The sequence below is a fragment of the Bidens hawaiensis genome, unplaced genomic scaffold (genome assembly GCF_021521415.1).
Source record: "Bidens hawaiensis isolate Kalapana, Puna unplaced genomic scaffold, B.hawaiensis_p1.1 tig00019814_1, whole genome shotgun sequence".
Classification (NCBI taxonomy): domain Eukaryota; kingdom Viridiplantae; phylum Streptophyta; class Magnoliopsida; order Asterales; family Asteraceae; genus Bidens; species Bidens hawaiensis.
In genome coordinates this window covers 178,654-199,835 of record NW_027493013.1, presented here as the reverse complement: position 1 = coordinate 199,835, position 21,182 = coordinate 178,654, and the positions used below count along the sequence as shown (strand labels likewise).

At 34.3% G+C, this 21,182-nt stretch overlaps 2 protein-coding genes across 2 annotated transcripts; both read right to left on the bottom strand.

Annotated features, from left to right (window-relative positions):
* Positions 1 to 7,044: 7,044 nt before the first annotated feature.
* LOC143559364 (putative sulfate transporter 3.5) lies at positions 7,045 to 12,031 on the bottom strand. The gene is made up of 12 exons (XM_077047960.1): positions 11,663 to 12,031; positions 10,952 to 11,159; positions 10,674 to 10,845; positions 9,964 to 10,029; positions 9,619 to 9,732; positions 9,029 to 9,145; positions 8,282 to 8,408; positions 7,903 to 8,189; positions 7,635 to 7,825; positions 7,455 to 7,537; positions 7,282 to 7,358; positions 7,045 to 7,182 (listed from the first exon to the last, which is right to left on the bottom strand). Exons 1-12 carry the CDS (start codon positions 11,979 to 11,981, stop codon positions 7,045 to 7,047), a joined length of 1,899 nt encoding a protein of 632 aa, XP_076904075.1. The 5' UTR covers positions 11,982 to 12,031.
* Positions 12,032 to 13,585: 1,554 nt separating this feature from the next.
* LOC143559363 (putative sulfate transporter 3.5) lies at positions 13,586 to 20,635 on the bottom strand. Its single transcript, XM_077047959.1, has 12 exons — positions 20,281 to 20,635; positions 19,343 to 19,550; positions 18,859 to 19,030; positions 17,983 to 18,048; positions 16,662 to 16,775; positions 15,665 to 15,781; positions 15,009 to 15,135; positions 14,635 to 14,921; positions 14,343 to 14,533; positions 14,178 to 14,260; positions 13,902 to 13,978; positions 13,586 to 13,821 (listed from the first exon to the last, which is right to left on the bottom strand). The coding sequence occupies exons 1-12, from the start codon at positions 20,606 to 20,608 to the stop codon at positions 13,657 to 13,659; spliced, it is 1,935 nt and encodes a 644-aa protein (XP_076904074.1). The 5' UTR covers positions 20,609 to 20,635; the 3' UTR covers positions 13,586 to 13,656.
* Positions 20,636 to 21,182: the final 547 nt, after the last annotated feature.

Below are 21,182 nucleotides of genomic sequence, written 5' to 3'. Positions count from 1 at the left end.
CTCTCTAATTTGGAGAGCACTATTGTCTCACTCTTACCAAATTATGTTGTCTTAACCAGGCCTACGCTGACTTCAAAATTTGGCTTGGACGTTCCCTTAATAAACCATACCGTCGGTTGCCATTTAACAGTCGTCGTGTTACTCTGGTCAAACTATGTTGTCTTAATTGGACACACACTAGCTTCATAACTATTATTACTGTTACTTTTAATACTACTATTATTATTAATAAAAAAAGTAAAATATAATAATTGGCACTATGATAAATTAGTAGATTTAAATAGTGTCACAAGTGACAAGGAGACCGGCATATAGACATTGAATGAAAGGTGACAATCGGACCCTGTGAAACCAATAATGTTTTCCACTGTCCTCAATATCTGTCTTGCTTTTTTTCTGTACTTGCATTGTGTCACGAGATTTACTATTTACCACCGACGCATATAATAACATTTCTCCACCATGGTTTAGTGTTTAATAAATCATCTGATTCGGTTAAGTTCGGTCCGGTTTTATAAAAACTAACGTAACTAAGTAGGCGAAGAAGCACAGATCTAAACCCTAATAGGCTAGACCGATGATTCCACAGGATACATGTCAAATAACAAGCAACTCAGCAGTAAGAGCAATGATTCAACAAGTCCGGTGACGGACACGTGCAAAGCAAAACACCGTGAGCTCGTTACGGGAAGGACATGAGTGAGGGTCTTCCCGTAACCACCCCCAACGTGAGAATAAGTACAATTCGTAGAGAAAGAACGTACTTTAAGTGATTAATGTAATATATGAAGTGTGATAGAATATCTCATAATAATGGAGAGAGTATTTATAGCCGGTGGTTAGGGGAATATTATTGATACAACTGTCATTTTCTAGAAGATGTTTTTTGTAACAAACTGGACACGTGTCTGCACATTATAGAACGAGACAAATGGCCATGTGCATGGTTATAACAACTCTGCCAGCTGTTTTCCCCTAATTGGTTGTTACATCACATGCTTTCCAAGAAAGAAACTTCACGTAAATCTTCTAGAAGGAAGTTGGTTATAAATGATTTGCTGACATCACTCATTTTGCGTGTGACGGAAACGTTCTGCGGATGACTTCTAAGAGAGTCTTAAGTAACCCACGGATATTCTCTGGGGGTTTTTCATTAATCTTCCTCTGACTTAACTCTTAAGTTATGCAGTTGATGGGGATGTTCCGCAGGTGACTTTTGAGGAAGCCCTGAACGACCCGCGACTGATCCTTTATGGGTATTTGGATCTTTTTACTACCTCACCTCTATAGTAGACGACACTTGTTTATGTAATAAGATGAGCATGAACTAAAAACATGTCGAACACAATGCGTTATCGATTTGTTAGCATGTAATTGTATAAGCTTGTATTAATATGGTACACAATGTTTGATCGATTTATATAATCAACTTAAAACTTTATCTAAACAAATATGAATAGATGAAACTATAATGTATGAATTGATGATCATATTGAGAAGATTACAAAAATAATCAAATGCAAGAGGTACAAGTAGATAGAACATTCATGGCGTGGAACCCACATTTATTTTTAATCAAGTGGTGAATCTATATAGTAAAATGTAAACCCTAGTAAATCGATTTGCTTCTTGTTCGGATCCTCTATATATATATATAATTTGTTTAGACGTACTGACCGTAGACGAAAATATTTAACGAAGTATATGCATTTGTTCACAACGCTTTTACCACCTCACCAACAATTCTCTTGGCAAAACCATTACAGAGGCGCTTTAAGAGGTGTGCGGGGGGGGGGGGGGGGGGTTGAGCCCCTTTCTGCACTAGTGAGATAACTGGCGTATGGGCAAAGTTAGATGGGTCCACCAACTTTTCACCGATCATATTGACATAAACTTCACTTTATTTTTTCAATTACGTAGTCAAACCATTACATACAAAAACGAACAAAAAAAGCGAGGGAGAGCCCTTGTCTACGTGTTAGTGACGCGATAATTACTTTTGCACTTTTAACTTAAACTACTACACTTGATCTTATATGGTTATTGTGCTTCTCTCTTTAAGTTGGTTTCATATAGGAGAGAACAATATATCTTTACTTAAATTGAATAAAATAAAAAAGTGACTTTTGCTTTATATGATCTAGACATTTCATTATTATTTTTTAAAATAGGTATACACTAAAAATCAACTTTTTTTACCTTTACTTAGAATACATAATGTTTTTATATACAAATAAATGGCATTTAAAAAATAAATAAATTCATGATACATGGTTGATTATAACGGTTCAACTAAACAGGTTATAACAACGCATCTAAGTAATAAAAATAATGTGACTAACCTATATTGGTGGGTCTAACACTCTAACATGCATGAGTTAATTATACGATTAAAAGTTTATAATGTTGCGTTTAAAACCATCGTTTTCTTTTACGAACATACATATTCCGCCGCGTATATACACGTGTCACGTTATGATATTTCACAATATTTGCATAGAAACATCAGTAGTACCGGTACCGAAATGTATATAGTTTTTCTTTATCAATTAAAGATGGGAAGGTTGTTAGGTTAGTTTATAGGTTTGATGGATTGAAAGAGACATGTGTGTGGGTTGTGGTCACATTGCATTAACTTATAGGAAGGCTAGAACTAATTTGTGCCGACACAAGGTACAACTGTGGAAGCAGTTGGTACATATTTGACTGCATAAAGTTAAAAACCTAAGTGCAAATATTTGGTCCAACACAATGCAAATATTTTTGGTACATAGATATGAATCTATGATACTGTGAGGGTAATGAGATCACAAATCATGGGCTACCATTATTAATGTTGTCTGTTGGATGCTAAACAAGGTTGTTTAGTGAATAATGTTGGGCCATAGGAGATCAAGGCCTAAGAATCTAAATATCTAATTAGATTGGTTTATTATGCATAACAACTAATATGGACCCTGTTCTAAAATTTTAAGAAATAATATTAACATATATAATTTTTTTGGACGACGACTTTCTTGTGTATTAATCCACCGTATTTTTCAGTTTGGAGAGCCCCGTTGCTCAATTCCGGCCAGACTATGTTGTTTTGATTGAGCCCAGGTTGGTTTTAGAGTTTGGCATGGGCATTCCCCGGGAAACTATACGGTCGGCGGTGACTTAACAGTCGTTGTGCCACCACAAAAGTGAAACTCTTCGAGGTAACACACAATGGGACTAAAACCCCGGTGGGCTTAGGATCCGAATTGACAACCTCGCAAGGCCTAGCTCAGATATTTCATTGTTAATATATACACTCAAAGTGCCACAAGTGGAGATCGAACTTGGGTTTCCACTGGATAACCTAAGTCTCCTACCACTGGGCCATAAATGGGGGATAATATTAACGTAATTTAGTAATGTAATAGTTTTATGATCGGTACTAGTTAAGTGTGGTTTATGAGACTCTGGTTGATTAAGGGTTGATGTCAACTCAAGCTCATTTAAGCTTGACTTAATTAGAGTTTTAGCAAATTGATTTTGGGTGATTCACAAGCAATTTGAGTTTATACGTTTAGATGAGACCAAATAATGTATTTTTGAAGATAAAAATAAATAATATGTAGCCTTAGACCTAGTACCTAGCTATGGGATGGACAAGTTCCCACTCAATATTGGCCCACTAGTAAAGTACATATACATAAGAAAAATAAGTAAAACCAAAAGAAAATTAGGGTACTATGTTTTAGACAAAATGTTGGTGCATGTTTTGTAACAGTTGATCTTTTATGTTTGTTAGAATTGAGAGCAACGGTCAAAGGGGAGTCTGTTGGTGCATTTTGTGACCGCCGCTATGCAATTCTGACCAGCGGAGACGTCATAGGCGAAGTTAGAACAACTTCACCTTAGGCGAAGTTATAACAACTTCGCCATAGGCGAAGTTAAGAACAACTTCGCCTACAGGCCCAAGCCAAAGCTCGCGAAGTTGTTTATATATATATATATGTGTGTCTTGTTTAGGTTTGAGTATCCAGAAAGTCAGAGTGTTTTGGTGATCAGTTTAATTGTCTAGAGAGAAACCGAGAGGGAGAGTCGTGTGGGACGGCCCGAGGTAGAGCTCACCTCGGGTCGGCCGTCATTTGTTTTCGTGTTTGGTATGTAATGTGTTTCGGTTATTATATAAAATATCTGCAGATGTGTTTATCCCATTCGTGTGTTTGTTCGTGTGTTTGTATGTGTGTAATCGTGTTCTTCGTCTTCTACACCATTAAACGAGTCTAGGAGGATTCCGCACTCCTAGACCTCGTGCGGATCTCGTATCGATCAGCGACGCCCCGCGGGAACCTACAAGTGGTATCAGAGCCTTAGGCTCCTATGCTATGGTTCGAGATCTGCGTTTTGGTGTTCCTGGCACGTTTCTGATGCGTTTTTGGCCGAACAGCCGCCGCAGGCGAAGTTATGGGGTTCAGGCAAAGTTGTCTCTTAAATTTTATGGACAGGCGAAGTTATGGACAGACAAAGTTGACTTTTAGGCGAAGTTGACTTTAGGCGAAGTTAAAAAAAAAAAAAAAATTTGTTTGGAGTTTTCGTCTGTATGGCCAGGTGTACACGATTATTGTGAGACCTAAGACGTTGTTCCGTCAACGAGTGAAACTTGTTATCTCTTTGTCTTACGTGTGAACAAATACGTGTCAACTATGGATATGGAGTTGAGGTTGTGAATGGGATATTGATTGAAACTGGATATTGACACATATTCGGGTGTTTGTGGGCAATGAAATAGTTGTTGTTCGAGGTTGACCAACTGACCAACTGGATTGCGGTCAGAGCATATTATTTATGTTATTTTCAAGGCGTTCGAGAATTGGATCCTGAAACGTGATGCTTATTTATTAAAGTGAAAATTCTGGAACAAGTTGGATTTAATCTGGAATTAAAGTGTTTATGTTCTTGATCGTTATCCCTGGTGATTGAAGATGCTTCGGATTAATTAATGGTCATGTGTGTTAGATTCTGTCAAGGTGGTTTTGTGATGAAATTGATCACTTGATGTTGAGTAGTTGAAGATTAAACCTTATCGTATGCCGACGTGTTGGTGAAGTTGTGGAGGGAGCCCAACTTCACATGTTGGTGAAGTTAGAAGAACTTCACGTGTTGGTGAAGTCAGAAGGACTCACGTGATTGGTTGAGATGATCAATTAGGCACGGGGATGCATGCATTTCAAAGACCTCAATCATTATAGTCGGAGAAGCTTACACTGAAGGGGAGATCAGATATGGAAGACGCTGGGTGATTGGTAGATTTGTGAAGCTACAAGACAGTTTCAGACACGGCTGGTTGAAGAGCAAACAGAAGATCATCAGTTAAGAGGGAGTCTGTTGGTGCATGTTTTGTAACAGATGATCTTTTATGTTTGTTAGAATTGAGAGCAACGGTCAAAGGGGAGTCTGTTGGTGCATTTTGTGACCGTCGCTATGCAATTCTGACCAGCGGAGACGCCATAGGCGAAGTTAGAACAACTTCACCTTAGGCGAAGTTATAACAACTTCGCCATAGGCGAAGTTAAGAACAACTTCGCCTACAGGCCCAAGCCAAAGCCCGCGAAGTTGTTTATATATATATATGTGTGTCTTGTTTAGGTTTGAGTATCCAGAAAGTCAGAGTGTTTTGGTGATCAGTTTAATTGTCTAGAGAGTAACCGAGAGGGAGAGTCGTGTGGGACGGCCCGAGGTAGAGCTCACCTCGGGTCGGCCGTCATTTGTTTTCGTGTTTGGTATGTAATGTGTTTCGGTTATTATATAAAAGATTTGCAGATGTGTTTATCCCATTCGTGTGTTTGTTCGTGTGTTTGTATGTGTGTAATCGTGTTCTTCGTCTTCTACACCATTAAACGAGTCTAGGAGGATTCCGCACTCCTAGACCTCGTGCGGATCTCGTATCGATCAGCGACGCCCCACGGGAACCTACACAAAATATTTTTGTCATTTAAGCAATAATATATTGGCTAATAATAATACATACTAACAAAACAATTTAGCCAATGTAACTCATAATTTTCGCTCAAATTGCCGAGTTCAATTTCACTCTAGCAGAGAAGTATTTTTGCCTTCACCTAATGTACGATTGATTGATTTGTATAACAATTAAGATATTGTAAATAATTTCAAAACGACATAAACGAAAATCATGGGCAAATCAGATTACTTCTTTGTCAGAATGATATCGTCACTGACAGCAAAAGTGAAAGATATGAGTGTCTGGTCAAATTTTAGTGATATGATATATCCGATCAATGGGTTATGGTTTTAATTATTAACCGGCCTCTTTCAACGCCCAACTCTCAATATGCTATCCCAAAAAAAGTTATCTTTGGTCTTTCGAATCGCGTTTGCAGACCAATTTTCAATATTTTTCATTGGAAAGTTATTAATGTGTATCATATATCTTGGATAAAGTATTAGTATCTTAAAATGTCATATATTTTCATTCAATAAATGTAATTTTTTTAACATTACACTTGGAAAATTGATCGTAGCCCTTTGCCCCTTTGAGCTTCTTAGACAGATTCATCTAGAGGTGCATAAACTAGCAAAAACCGGAACTGGTTCTAGGTATAGTCAACAAAAATCAAGAACCAAGTCAGGTAAGAACCGGTTCCAGGTACGGTCAGGTATTTGATCGGGTTTTTATAGAGTTTCGGGTAGGGTCGGGTCGGGATTTGACCGGGTATTGGCAGAAATCGGTTCCCCTAGGTCCGGGTCGGTTCAAGGGAGAAACTCAAAACCGATCCGTACCCACAGGTCAGGCTCAAAACCAGTTTTTCGGCACCTCTATATTAATCATTCTCAAGATCTAATTGTATTTGGGCTTTGTCCAGCGGCAAATATTTGGGCTTTTTCAGTAGCTATAAGAGGCCCAAAGGTATGAATATCATTGTTATGTATATCTAATTATCTATGGGTAATGTTTTGTTTTTAGTTACTTTATGGTTACTATACTGCTATACAAATGACACAATTGCTTTCGTTTATATATATTCAGCATTTTTCACTACCACAATCAATTTACTGTGCAAGTGAAAATTTACATCCCTCAATTGCATCTTTGATAGACAAAAAAATGCGATCTTTTCCTATGTTATCTACAAAATTCGTAACGATCAACTTCTCCATGACCTCGAGTCTCGGATTTACTATGGCAACCTGTATAAATATCAAACACGAATACAATTACTTAAAAAAAATATGATATTTTGTATTAAATTAAACAAAAGAATATACGAATCAAAATTCGCCAATTACCTTGATTTCTTGAACTTCTAAACTTCTACGAATTTCAATTAGGGTTTCGATACCGGTGATATCAATAGATGTAACACCTGGTTAAATCAACATAACAAGTATTTATACTTTTATATTAAAAGTGATAACATTATGGACATGACAACATTTAATTAAAGACCTTTGGATCTTACCTCCTAAATCTAATAAAACATACTCAACATCATCTCCTTGAGAATTTTTATTGGCTTGTTCGTCTCTAACCCATCTCAAAATCCTTTAAAAGATCGCAAAATCATATTAAAACAGTCGGTTTTGGTGATAAATTTCGAAACTTTATGTTATGAATCAAAATGGAAATCAAGCTTTTATACCTTTCCCTAATGTAACTAGAATTTGCAAAGTAAATTGGAGAACCAAGTTGCAAAACTAGTGTCTTGGGAATACTTATGGCACCGGGATATTGTTCTACATCACGATACAAACCAGTATCCGGTATATTGCTAAGCTTTGAACTTGCCGGTCTAGCTACATACAAAAGCGCTCTAATCACGGCTAATCCCACCTTTATAAAAGAAAGAAACTTGTCATTAATTAACCGGTCATGTTATAGTTTAATCATTATAATAAGTAACAACATACCGAAAACATGAGACCAACGTCCATACTAATGAAGGCAACACCAAGGAAAGCAGCCATGCAAATCAAGAAATCAAATTTGTCGGTTTTGTAAAGATGATAAGCTTTATCATACTCAATGAGGCCGAGCATAGCTGACATGATAATGGCCGAAAGAACAACAAGAGGAGTGTAACTAAAAAGAGGGGCCAAGAAGAATAATGTTAGCATCATACACACTGCCATCACTACATTAGACATTTGTGTTTTACACCCTGCGTTGTAATTCACTGCCGTTTTCGAAAATGGACCTGAAAAATGCGTGAAAAGATCGTTTTTTATTAAATGTAGAGAAAATATTTTCTTGTAATAAAAAATATATTGGAAATAATAAAGAACTAACCTGTAGTTAAGTAGCAAGAGGTTAAAGATCCTACAATGTTCATGAGTCCAAAAGCTATCATCTCCTTGTTACCATCTATTTGTTGATTTACCATTAATGCAAAGCTTCTTCCAATTGCTATTCCTTCCTGAAAGTTGTCATATTCTATTCTCAATGTTGTGCTTTGATGAATAATAAAATAATAAGTTGTAATACTACATTTAGTTTAAATATAATTAGGGCTGTAAACGAACGAACATGAACTAAGCCTTGTTCATGTTCGTTTGTTAAGGACATAATGTGTTCATGAATGGTTCACGAACACTTATCGAACGGGATTTTATGATCGTGTTTATTTGTTAAGGAAATGAATGTGTTCACGAACGGTTTACGAACACAATTAAAAAATCAACAAAGCCTAGAGATTAAAATCGATGATTCATCAATGTGAATAATGAGAGGAAATAAAAATAATGCAAAAACAATGTGAGAATATGGTTTCCTATTTTATATTAGAGGTAAATAATATAAAAGGTTTAGATTTATTATATATATGTACAAGAAACTCCAATGTGTTCGTGAACAATTGAACGAACGTTCATGAACACAATTGAACGAACGAGGGCTCTGTTCATGTTCGTTTGCTTAACTATTTGAACAAAATTTCTTGTAATAAACGAGCTTTCTGCCGAACGGTTCATGAACTGTTCGCTGAATGTTTGGTTCGTTGACAGCCCTAAATGCAATTCAAAAAAATTGTGTACTTACAGCAAGAGCAACAAAGGCTGTTATGACTCCTGCTTCAATAGGTGCTGATATATATTTTGGATCAAAATCCAAATTTTTCAAAGAGGGAGGATTAATTCCCTTTTTCAAGGGCCCCACCTGCATAATTAATCCAGATTATTTATATACTTGCAGTGGCGAAGCTTGGACTAAGACACTAGGGAGACTCAAAATGTATACAAATTTCACAAACAAAGGTGGCCAGACTCATATTTTCAGCCGAAAACGGCTAAATTTACACTACTTATAGAAAATTTCGGCCAACAACGGTTAAATTTTACACTACGTCTAAGGAATTTCGGCCGAAAACGGCTAAATTTACACCATGCATAAAAAACTTCAGATGAAAACGGCTAAATTTACCCTAATGCGTAAATAAACAAGGGGGGCCCGGGGCCACCCCCGGCATTAAGCAACCTTCACCACTGCATACTTGTCGAGTTGTTTTAACGAAAAATCGAGACTTAAGTTTCGATGGCTAATTAAGGCATTTTCTTGTAATGATTCTAACTTTACAAGTTGTGTTTTCATTATATATTTTGTGAGTCGCTTTAACGAAAAAGAATACTTACAATCGCGATGCCATATTTCTCTGCGTCTGCTGCATATGCAAAGATGCATCCGATTGCCACCGCCGCCATTGGAGCTATTGCCGCCACCCAAAACAGCTTCGGTTTCTTTTGTTTCTGAAAAATAAACAACATTTTTACATTTGTACACATAACAACAAAACTAGACCTTATAACAAAATATAAAAGGTTAACAATATTGATGTCTTTTTATGATGCCAAAATTGTCAGCTAAATGTTATAACTTATAAGTGAAGCTAATAAGATTCATTACAAGATAAAACTATGTCTATTACTAAAGAAATAATGCATAGAGAGTATATGAAATAATGTTTGAGTGTCACTTACCACCATTTTTGCTAGCTGAAGAAAGATCAAGAAGACTATACCCACAAGTGTACATTCCCAACTTATCTGTAAAACCAAACACACTTTTAGTTATGAAGTGTTATACATTATCATGTGTGATACATCATACATGTTCTTCAACTTAGGCCGGGTTTGTAAAACTTAGAATTAATCATACTATACTTGTTGAGATTTCGAGGGTCTAAAGCAGATTCTAAAATCGGGGCCTTTATACAAAAAAAATAAATTTCTGCTTAAGATACTAAAACATTGGAATATTGTACATATTTTGTATACTATCTCAAAAGGGCACAAAATCATACAATTCCAAAAGTTTTAAGAGATTAACTGTTAAAGGAGTCGCGATTAGAGAACAAGAAATATCGAACGCAAATCACACTCGATCAATGCTTAAAAAATTTGGCCCTTTTTATAATAATAATAATAATAATAATAATAATAATAATAATAATAATAATAATAATAATAATAATTCTTGCTTAAGATCCTAATAAATTGGAATATTATGGCATACATTTTTTGTATGCTATTTCAAAATGGCACAAAATTACGACGTAAAATTTGAGAGACTGAGAGGTGACGGAGTTATGATTAGAGGGTAAGAATTAAATGCGAATCAAACATAGTCGTTCCTATAGTTTTCTTGACTTATGAAATATAAATATATAATCTATCTTTAAGCATTATACCTCATGTTTAAACTTCCAGATGGCCTTGGTAACAGATACAACATCAGTATGTGTAGTAAAATGCTTCAAACCAAAAATGCCTTTAAGTTGTTGAAGACATATTATTGTTGCTGTCCCTCCCATGAATCCAGTAATTGTAGAATGTGACAAAAAGTCCACCAAAATACCCAACCTGTTTAATAACATAAAAAAAACATACAATGCAACACCAATTAGCTAGTCATATATACATTAAACAAAAAATAAAATAAAATTTGTGTATCAATGAGCTAGTTCACCGGAAAACACCAAGAATCAGCTGAATTACACCGGATATGAGTGTAGCGGTGAAGATCAGATTAAGATAGAGTTGGGGATTATCGGCTTCATGCACTCTCTTTTCTATAGCACCAGCTATGATCAATGAGCTTGAAGCTACAGTCCCAACGGCTAAATGCTTTGAGTTGCCAAAAATTGCGTAGATTAAAGGCGGGACAAAGCTCGAATCTGCACATCAAATGGACCGGTTGAGTTAATTACATAAATTAGGGTGTAAGAAATTATGAATGGTGTAATCAAGCCAAGCTAATAGCAAGCTACTCGAGATTAGCTTGAAAGAAAAGCATGTTTAATATAATAAACAAGCCCATTTTTATGTAAAATATATATTTAGTTAATAATAATTATTATATATAAAATTTTGATAAAAGTAAATTAAATAACAGATAATGTATATATTATATATATACATAAATTTATATTTTAAAATTATACATATAAATAATTATAAATATATACAAAATAGTTAACAAATCGAAAATGAGTCGATCTCTACTTGAAAAACTACTAACGTGTTGAGTTTGAGCTTTAGAAACAAAACTCGAATGAGCCAAGCACAAGCTCTCCGTAAATTAAATTAAATGATCAGCTCGACTGGTTTACACCCCTAAACGTTATGTAAACACCTTTGTTGCATGCATACAAAAACATGAAACAAATATAAAACTTACATAAACCAATGACAGGTGGGATATTAGCAAGTTTTGCATAGCTAATCCCTTGAGGGATAGCAAGGCTAGCAATAGTGATTCCGGCTAACAAATCGTACATAAACAGCTTCCCGGTGTAATTCGGGAGCCATTGGAACACCGGAACAAAATATTGTAACGATTTTTTTGCCTTTTCGGATAATGTCTTTCCCTTGAAGTCATGAAATGGATCATCAGGAAATAATGTTTCCTTCAAATCCGACTTGAATGCCGTCAAGAAAGTCCTCGGCGGGGCGAAATTCACTTTATCAACATCGTGTTTTACATCCATCGGAAACATATTTGTATTTGTAAGTGTGTGTGAGAGATAAATGCGGAAAATGGGATCAGAAAGTGTGTTAGGAATAGTGTTTTTTATAGAAGGTTGGTAAATATGTTAGTTAGAGAATAAAGTGGTAGCATCTTTTTGACAGATTCATATGGAAGGTAAATAATATTTATCCACATACATTCGGCTCGTGGATAAATATGAGATCTTAATATTGTTGACATATTCAAAATATGGGTATAGAAATAGTATAAATATATGTCATAAGATTTACTATACCAATAAAAATGGGAAATGTGAGAGAAAGTAATATTAATTTGTTATATATTATAGATAAATAGATAAAGTAATATTGTTTTGTTATGTTATCTTATTAGGGATAAAAAAAAACTAAGTCGGGTATACCTGATATCTTAAACATCCATGACACGTATACTCGAAGCCTGACAAGTATTATCGTATTGGGCCTGATATGGGATGAGACTTCAAAATTTTTCACGGGTATGAGATTAAGTGATATATGCTCAATTACAAGAAACAACATACCCGTTTACCCTAACTATGTACTTGAATCGTACCCGAAACTTTCTTTTAAGATATGTACGTATTTAATGATAATACTTATATTTTATATGCTATGAAGTATATACATAAAATTATATAAAAGTTATAAATATATTATTTAAATTATGATAACGTTATAACTGGATATGAGACTGGGATTAGCCATACCCGGCTTGAACCCAACTAATTGCCAAGTCTTATAGATACATATATATGGAATGTTTTTATTTACGGCTAGGAAACATATTTCTATTAGCCAAAAATTCACTCACGGATCTAGTAACATGTGTTAACTACAAATATGAATTTGTTACATTATGGTGGTGAACTGTCGGTGATCATGACAGTTTACTGTCTACACAAACATATTATGTAACAATAACAATAAATTTTGAGTTTTTAACTACTATTTGTCGGTGATCTGTAGGCAATAACCTGCGAACGTGTAAATATATCTTTTTTTTTTCTTTAACCAAACAAAACATACAAATGTAGGGACGTAAACGGACGGTTCACGAACACTCTGGTGATCGGAAATTCGTGACCGTGTCCGTCCATTGATGAATTGAGTTTGTTATTGTCCGTTTGTTAATATTGTAAACGGATACCAACGAACAAACAAACACTAACGGACCCCAATGTACACTAATGAATATTAATGAACAAACATAAATAAACGACTCTAGTGAACAAACCAAGATAAGGGCATGAGAGCTGGGTAATATGGTAGAAAACAAAATAAATAAAACAAACTAATTACATAATATTATACATTACCGGACGGACGGACGGACATAAACAAACCTAAGGGATGGATGTTACCGGACGAACGTTGTTGGATGTTCACGGACACTATTGAACGAACGTGGCCACTTTCCATGTTCGTCCGTTAAAGTTACAAAATGAAATTATTTGTTCATGTCTGGTTCGTTTATTAAGCGGACGAACATAAATAAACTTCCGTCAAACAAACATAGATACTATACATTAATTTGTTACTTTGATTTCACACGAGCCATTCTATTGCAAGATGGATTAATGCATTTACAATAAACCACGAAGATGATAGATACATACATATTCTTTTCATCCGATTCCTTCAACACAAATACTTTCGTTTATCTTAACATTCTTGGCTACCATAATCCTTAGAGTGAACAAGAGAAAACTTGCAACCTTCGATTGCTTCGTCAATAGAAAGAAACACGCGTTCTTTTCCAATTTTGTCGATAAAGTGTGTAACAATTAATTTCTCCATAACTTCGAGTCTTGGATTTACTATGACAACCTACATGCGAAAACAATCGGTCACAAATCCTTGAAGTACTTGTTACAAAATAGAGAACATTATCGATTAACGTTGACTACCTTGATTTCTTTGACTTCCAAACTTCTACAAATTTCAGTTAGGGTTTCGACACCCGTGATGTCAATAGATGTAACTCCTAGTAAAAGAACATAATTAATATCATTGTTTGAACCAGGATATAGTTAAAGGGTGTTTGATCCAAGAACTTTTTGTTAGCAAGGGTAAAAATGTGTTAAATCAAAACATTTTTCATAAAAAAAACAAAATAAATATGGTATAAGAGTTTATGAGTTTATAGGTTTCATAAGACTTGATGAAAATCAATGAAATATTACCTCCCAAGTCTAATATAACATACTCAACATCATCTCCTTGAGAATCTTTATTGGCTTTTTCATCTCTAACCCATCTCAAAATCCTTCAAAAGACCAAAATCATGATTATTAATATGTCAATTTTAATGTTAGATAGAAAAATCAAGATTTCAACATGCAACTAACCTTTCTCTCAAGTAACCAGAATTTGCAAAGTAAATGGGAGAACCAACTTGTAAAATTATAGTCTTGGGAATGCCTATGGCACCCGGGTATTGTTCTACATCACGATATACATAGGTATCTGGTATTTTACCAAGTTTTGAACTTGCCGGCCTAGCTACATACAAAAGGGCCCTCAACAACGCCAACCCCACCTACATAAGAAATATTATGTGTCAATTACACGAGAATGGGTGTTTCAAAATACAATAAGAAATACATATTCAAATTAAGATTATCAGAAGAAGTAACATACCGACAACATGAGGCCAACGTCCATACTAATGAAAGCAACACCAAAGAAAGCAATCATGCAAATGCTGAAATCAAACTTGTCGGTTTTGTAGAGATGGTAGGCCTTTTCATATTCAATAAGACCAAGCATTGCTGACATGATAATGGCCGAGAGGGCAACAAGAGGAGTGTAACTAAAGAGGGGTGCTAAGAAGAGTAACGTTAACATCATACACATTGACATCACTACGTTAGTCATTTGTGTTTTACACCCCGCGTTGTAATTCACCGCAGTTTTTGAAAATGGTCCTGAAATTAATAAACAAATGGAGAGGTGAACAAATTAATACTTGGTCGATCATAGTAATAACGCTTTTCTAATTTAAGAGTCAAAACCTGTAGTCAAGTAGCAAGACGTGATAGATCCAACTATGTTCATGAGACCAAATGCTATCATCTCCTTGTTACCGTCAATTTGTTCGTTTTCCATTATGGCAAAGCTTCTTCCAATTGCTATCCCTTCCTGAAAAACCACAAATTTCATTCTAGACAGTGCTTTAACAAAAGACCGTAAAAGAATAACCCTAAGGATCTAGACCAGATCCTTATCTAATAGATACCTGACCCATAACATGCATTTTATTTTCGAATGATTTCTAAATCATACCTATTAAACACACTTAACACCTAATGGGTTCTTTTTTTCCTCTTGATTCTCTAATTTATCAATCTTGTCTTCATTTCCAATTTTGTTAAAAAGATCACTTACTTTTGTAGTTTTATTTTATCACATGCCTTATATTATCCAACAAGAATATTTTCTGTAGATATCAAATTCGGTACACCATTTCACAATATTTAAAGAATATGGCAAGAAATGCTATATCCAAATTTCACATTTGAATAAAAAAATTATAAGAATAAATGTGAATCAATACTCAAAAATGAATTTGTTACGGAGATAAAGGAGTTACATATATAAATATATTAATAGCAATAATAATATAAATAATGAAATAAAATATTAATATATACTATTAATTTGTACTTACAGCAAGAGCAATCATGGCTGTTATTAGTCCTGCTTGTATTGGTGCCGATATATATTTGGGATCAAAATCCAATCTTTTTAGAGAGGAAGGATTTATTCCTTTACCCAAGTGACCCACCTATATTTTCCAAACATATTAATACACAATAATGGATAAATAATTAATAACAAAAAAAAATATGTTGGTTTTTATTGTAACTTTTCATGGTTGATTTATTTTAAAAAAAAACAATTAACTTAAACATAATTAATACGAAACTAACTTTGTTACGTTAAGATATGTTTTAACGGTTGCATGCATGCCTAATTATCTCGAGCCAAGACGAAATTTAATTTGTCATCTTAGTAATAATATTCGTTTTCAATATCAACATGATGTCGATCTTTATTCATGTTAATCCTATCTTTGTGTTTCTTGTTTAGTGATTGATGGTTGATAGTTGCCAAAATAGTGGCATGCTAATTTAGAAAACAATAGTTTGGTGGAAACATATGATAGTGGCACTAAACTTTCTAGTAAAAGTGTTAATCTTGGACCCAGGACTAAAACGTGACACTTGAATATTAATTTGGACCAAATCCAACTACTTAACAAAATCAGCACAATATTATTCTTAATACTATTCATGACCAAGCCAATGGCAGATCTATGTGGGGGCCAGGTATCCCTCAACTTTCTTGGTGAAGCGTAATTTTAAGTATCGTATATCTCAAAACTTTAAGATCCGTCATTTTATATAACACAACCTTTTCTTAATGTGTCAAAAAAAAAAAAAAACACTGGGGTGGCCGTTAATATGTTGTATTTTTTTCTAAGTCTAGCTATAGATTAAAATGATATACGATGCCTTTGTTAATAGGAAGTGTTACATAATTTTCTAGTTTTAATGTTTTATCACAATTATTAAATTTGATTAATAGAATTAATTAGTTATTGTTTAGAGATATTTAATTAAATGCAATTAATTATGTTAAAGTTAGGAGATTATGGAACTTACAATTGTAATGCCATGTTTTTCGGCATGGGCTAGGTAGGCAAAGATGCATCCACTTGTGACCACAACCATTGGACCTATTGCCGACACCCAAAATAGTTTTGGCTTCTTTTGTTTCTGCGAATTCATATACATTCACGTATTAATAACATCAATCATACATTAAAGAAAAACTAAGGGGCTATTTGATAGTCTTTTAATGATTTCAATAAGATATTACTCAGAATTGATTCTCTTACAAACACACATTTTAATTGTTCATGGAGTCTCTTAACGGGTAAATACTCTAAAACTTTTTAAATTTGTTATCAAAATTGTTGAAACACGCCTATTAGGGACACAAGGGGTTGTTATAAAGTAATCCACCTAATTCGTTTGAAGCGTGTCATCAACAATGTTAAAATTAACCACTTGTCACTAAAATGAAAACTTTTTATATTGTTTTCATATTTATTATGATTATGCGTTTGAAATTAGCAAGAGTTGTTGCAATTTATTGTCTCAAAAGACTAGAGGTGCAAAAAAACCTCAACTAGAACTAGAGGTGCACAAATCAGGTTTAAATACTCGGGTTCGGGTATGGAATTGGATTCGGGTATAACCGGGCATTGGAAAATCGAGTATTGGTAATAACCGGGTCGGGTTCGGGTCCGGGTATTGTCTCTAAAAACCATACCCTATGCAACGGGTTCGGGTCGGGTATAGAACCGGGTATTCAAAAACCGGGTATTTGAATACCCTATATTCGGGTACTGAAAAAACCTTATTTTCGGGTTTTTGGGGTTTTTTCCGGGTATTTTTCGGGTATAGATTAGATTTTTTTTAAAAGTTTGCACTTTTTAGGGGTATTTTTCGGGTATTTTTAATGTATTTTTCAGGTATACATCGGGTATTTAAGAAACCCTGTTCCGGGTACGGAACCGGTCGGTTTTCGGGCAATACCGGGTACAAATCGGGTCCGGTTCGGGTTCAGGTTTTAGTACCGAAATGCATACCCTATCTGTACCCTACGGGTAGGGTCGGGTACGGGTTTAGGTATTAAAACCCGGGTATTATAAAAACCGATTCCGGGTTTTTATTTCGGGTCCGGTTCCGGGTTCGGGTATTTTGTGCACCTCTAACTAGAACCGTACTCGGTAAAAATACCAGGAACCAGGATGATTTTTAGTACCAAACTTGATAAAATATGCATTTTAGTATCAAAACCTTATTTTCCAATTCCCGATCACACATAAGTTAGGTTTTATAACTAAAACCCAGTATCAGAAAAACCTGATTTGTGCACCTCTATAAAAGACTATTGCTTTTTAGTAGTGTCACTTACCACAAATCTTGTAAATTGAAGAAAGACCAAGAAAATAACACCAACAACCGTGCTTTCCCATCTTATCTGCAAAATCAATTAAACAATATTAGAAGGATACTTTGTTATAATTAATTAATGACAACTAAATACTCGAAAAAAACTCTTTTCATATAATTGTCACATCATATTTTTAACAATAAAACAAACTCAAAACAATTTAACTATCCATAATTCCATATGATATATATTTAGATATATTCTTTTAATCGCGTCACGCAAAACATATATTTATAGGGGTCTTGGGAGGGTATCCCACTCGGTTATATAAATAATGCCAAAATAATTTTAAAACTGTAATCCGAACAAGAGACGCATATTTATAGGAGTTTTGGGAGCGTATGTATAAGAAGTATTGTAATTTGCCGGAAAAAAATGTAATTCCAATACTGACAAAGCTTGTAATATTATGTTTAATATCCTTCTAGCAATATGATTACGTTATTTGTCACAAGAATAATATAATTATATATAAACACTATAGGAGGATTGACATGAAGCATGTTAGTCATGATCAATAACATCAAACAACTTTTGTAAAGTGACAGGAGTTGGAATCAAACATGCATGTTAGAAGATTGAAAAGACAACAGAATGTGTTACGAGTGCATCGATCGACCGAAAGATAAGCAAAACATGTCCGTCACGACTTGTGGGACCCGCTTTTTCGACTATCTTCCAATCTAAATCATCTACAATTTTTTTATAAAACATCATTCACTTAAGAAAAAGTTAAGTTTGATCATAAAAACTTTGTAAACTATACATTTTTTTGCATTATTCAACATATATGATATTTATATCGTTTTGATTAATTATTTAACCCGAGTAATATACCTCTTTTCTGTTTTTGAAGATAGCGCGTATAACGGATACCATATCCGTATGCGTAGTAAAATGCTTCAAACCCAAAATCCCTTTAAGTTGTTGAAGACATATTAATGTGGCTGTCCCTCCCATGAATCCAAGGATTGTAGAATGTGACAAAAAATCCACCAAAATTCCCAACCTGTTTGCATATATATAATATAATTAATAATACATAATTTGTGGTGTTATAGTCGTAGTGTTAAACTTTTTGTTGGTTGAACTGAGTGGATTAAGAATCCTCTCCTTAGCTAATAAACGTTTTTGTTTTGTCCAGGGTTAGTTTTTGGCTAACCGGGTTTGTGATCTTCATAAATAAAGTTGCCTTTCGAAAAATAATAATAATAATAATAATAATAATAATGATAAAAAGAAAAATAATAAGTATTTTAATTAGTCATAGATACAAGCATGCATGAGATCAAGATTGGTGTGTATGTGTGAATGAACTAACCTGAAAACACCAAGTATGAGTTGAGTTACACCGGATACGAGTGTAGCTGTAAACACTAGATTAACATAGAGTTCTTGGTTTTCAGCCGGGTTCACTTTTGTTTCGATTGTTGCGGCTATGATTAATGAGCTAGCGGCTACTGTCCCGACGGCTAAATGTTTTGAGCTCCCGAAAACGGCGTAGATTAGAGGTGGAACAAAACTTGAATCTGCAATGAAAAGTACAATTAAAGTTTGTTTGTAACATGTAATGTTTATTGCTATATCAGTTTTGGGTAAAAATAGGGGTATGTGTAGGGTTGTTTTGATTTGGTTTTGGGGTTAAACCTATGGATGAGTAAGTGGTACCAGTATGGTACCAATTGTTGTTGTCGACACTGGTACCAAATTGGTCATACCATACCGAGTATTTTCAGTAACAGTATTCATTTTTTTTGAATTTTGGTATCGGTATTAAACAACAAAAATTTTGTTGGTTATTTATTAATTAATTACTATACATTTAAACTACAATATTTGATTACGCATTTATTAAATTATTACGAATTACTTAACGAAATATAAACTGAAAATTCTTTAATCCACTTCGATTCATCGTTTCAGTTTTAATTATGCTCAAAATCGAAACCGAACTGAAACTACAACTTCTACGTAAAAAATTTTTATTTAAATTTTTAGTTTTATCGGTTACAAATCAGTTTCTTCGATTTCTGAACAAAAGACATTAAATGTTTGCGTACCCCACAAAAAAATAAACTTACATGAGTTACATACAATACCGGAACCAAATTGAGAATTCAGCTTTTATGGCAAACATAAAACCAAACCTTCGATTTTTAATTGGTTTCCGTTATTTCATTTTCCAATCCGTTTTTTCGGTTTCCGAACAAATGACAATAAATGTTTTTAATTAAACCAAACAAAAATTAACAAACTTACATAATCCAATAATGGGTGGGATATTAGCAAGTTTAGCATAGCTAATCCCTTGAGGAATGGCAAGGCTAGCAATAGTGATTCCGGCCAAAAGATCATGCATGAACAGCTTTCGGGTGTATTTTGGTAGCCATTCGAAGATCGGAACAAAATATTTTAAGGCTTTCTTGGCCTTTATTGGCAATGGGTTGCCTTTAAAGTCATGAAAGGGGTCATCCGGGAACAAGGTTTCCTTCAAGTCAGACTTCAACGCCGTCCCAAAGCTTCTCGGGGCGGCGAAGTTCACCTTGTTAAATGTTTCTCCGGTGGTTCCAACTCTTGCTGGTGCCATTTAAGTGTAGAGAGTATAGAGAGAGAGGGGTGTTGGAGAAGGTAGTAGAATTAGGGTATTTATAGAAGAGTTTGGATAATATATAATTATGTGTAATTATTTAGTAATAAGTTGAAAATAATGTGGTTAACTTTTTGACTTTGGTTGACCTTTTGGTTAATTTTTTTGACTTTAAAATTTAAATATATTAATAACTATTTTAGAATAATAATTTGAAAGCACCACCTTCACCACCTATAAAATGGTTGTATTTTAGTTATTATTTATATTATGTTTCTATATATATTCTTGACAAATGGAGAGAAGTGTAGAGAAGTTACTTTAATGACTGATTATGTTTCAAAAATTCTGATATCATAAATATTGGTTATGCATTAAATATGATATCATCCGCAATTTTTTCAGATAAGATTGTTAGTTGTGAAGGCATCATCCAGTCACTCAATACCTTAAAACTCAAGAGGGCTTAAAAGGGAATGTTAGGCCCATCACGTTTCATCCAATCATATTTTTTCTAAGATTATTCAAACCACAATACGCTTATTAAATCTGTCTATTTGACGGTAGCGTGATA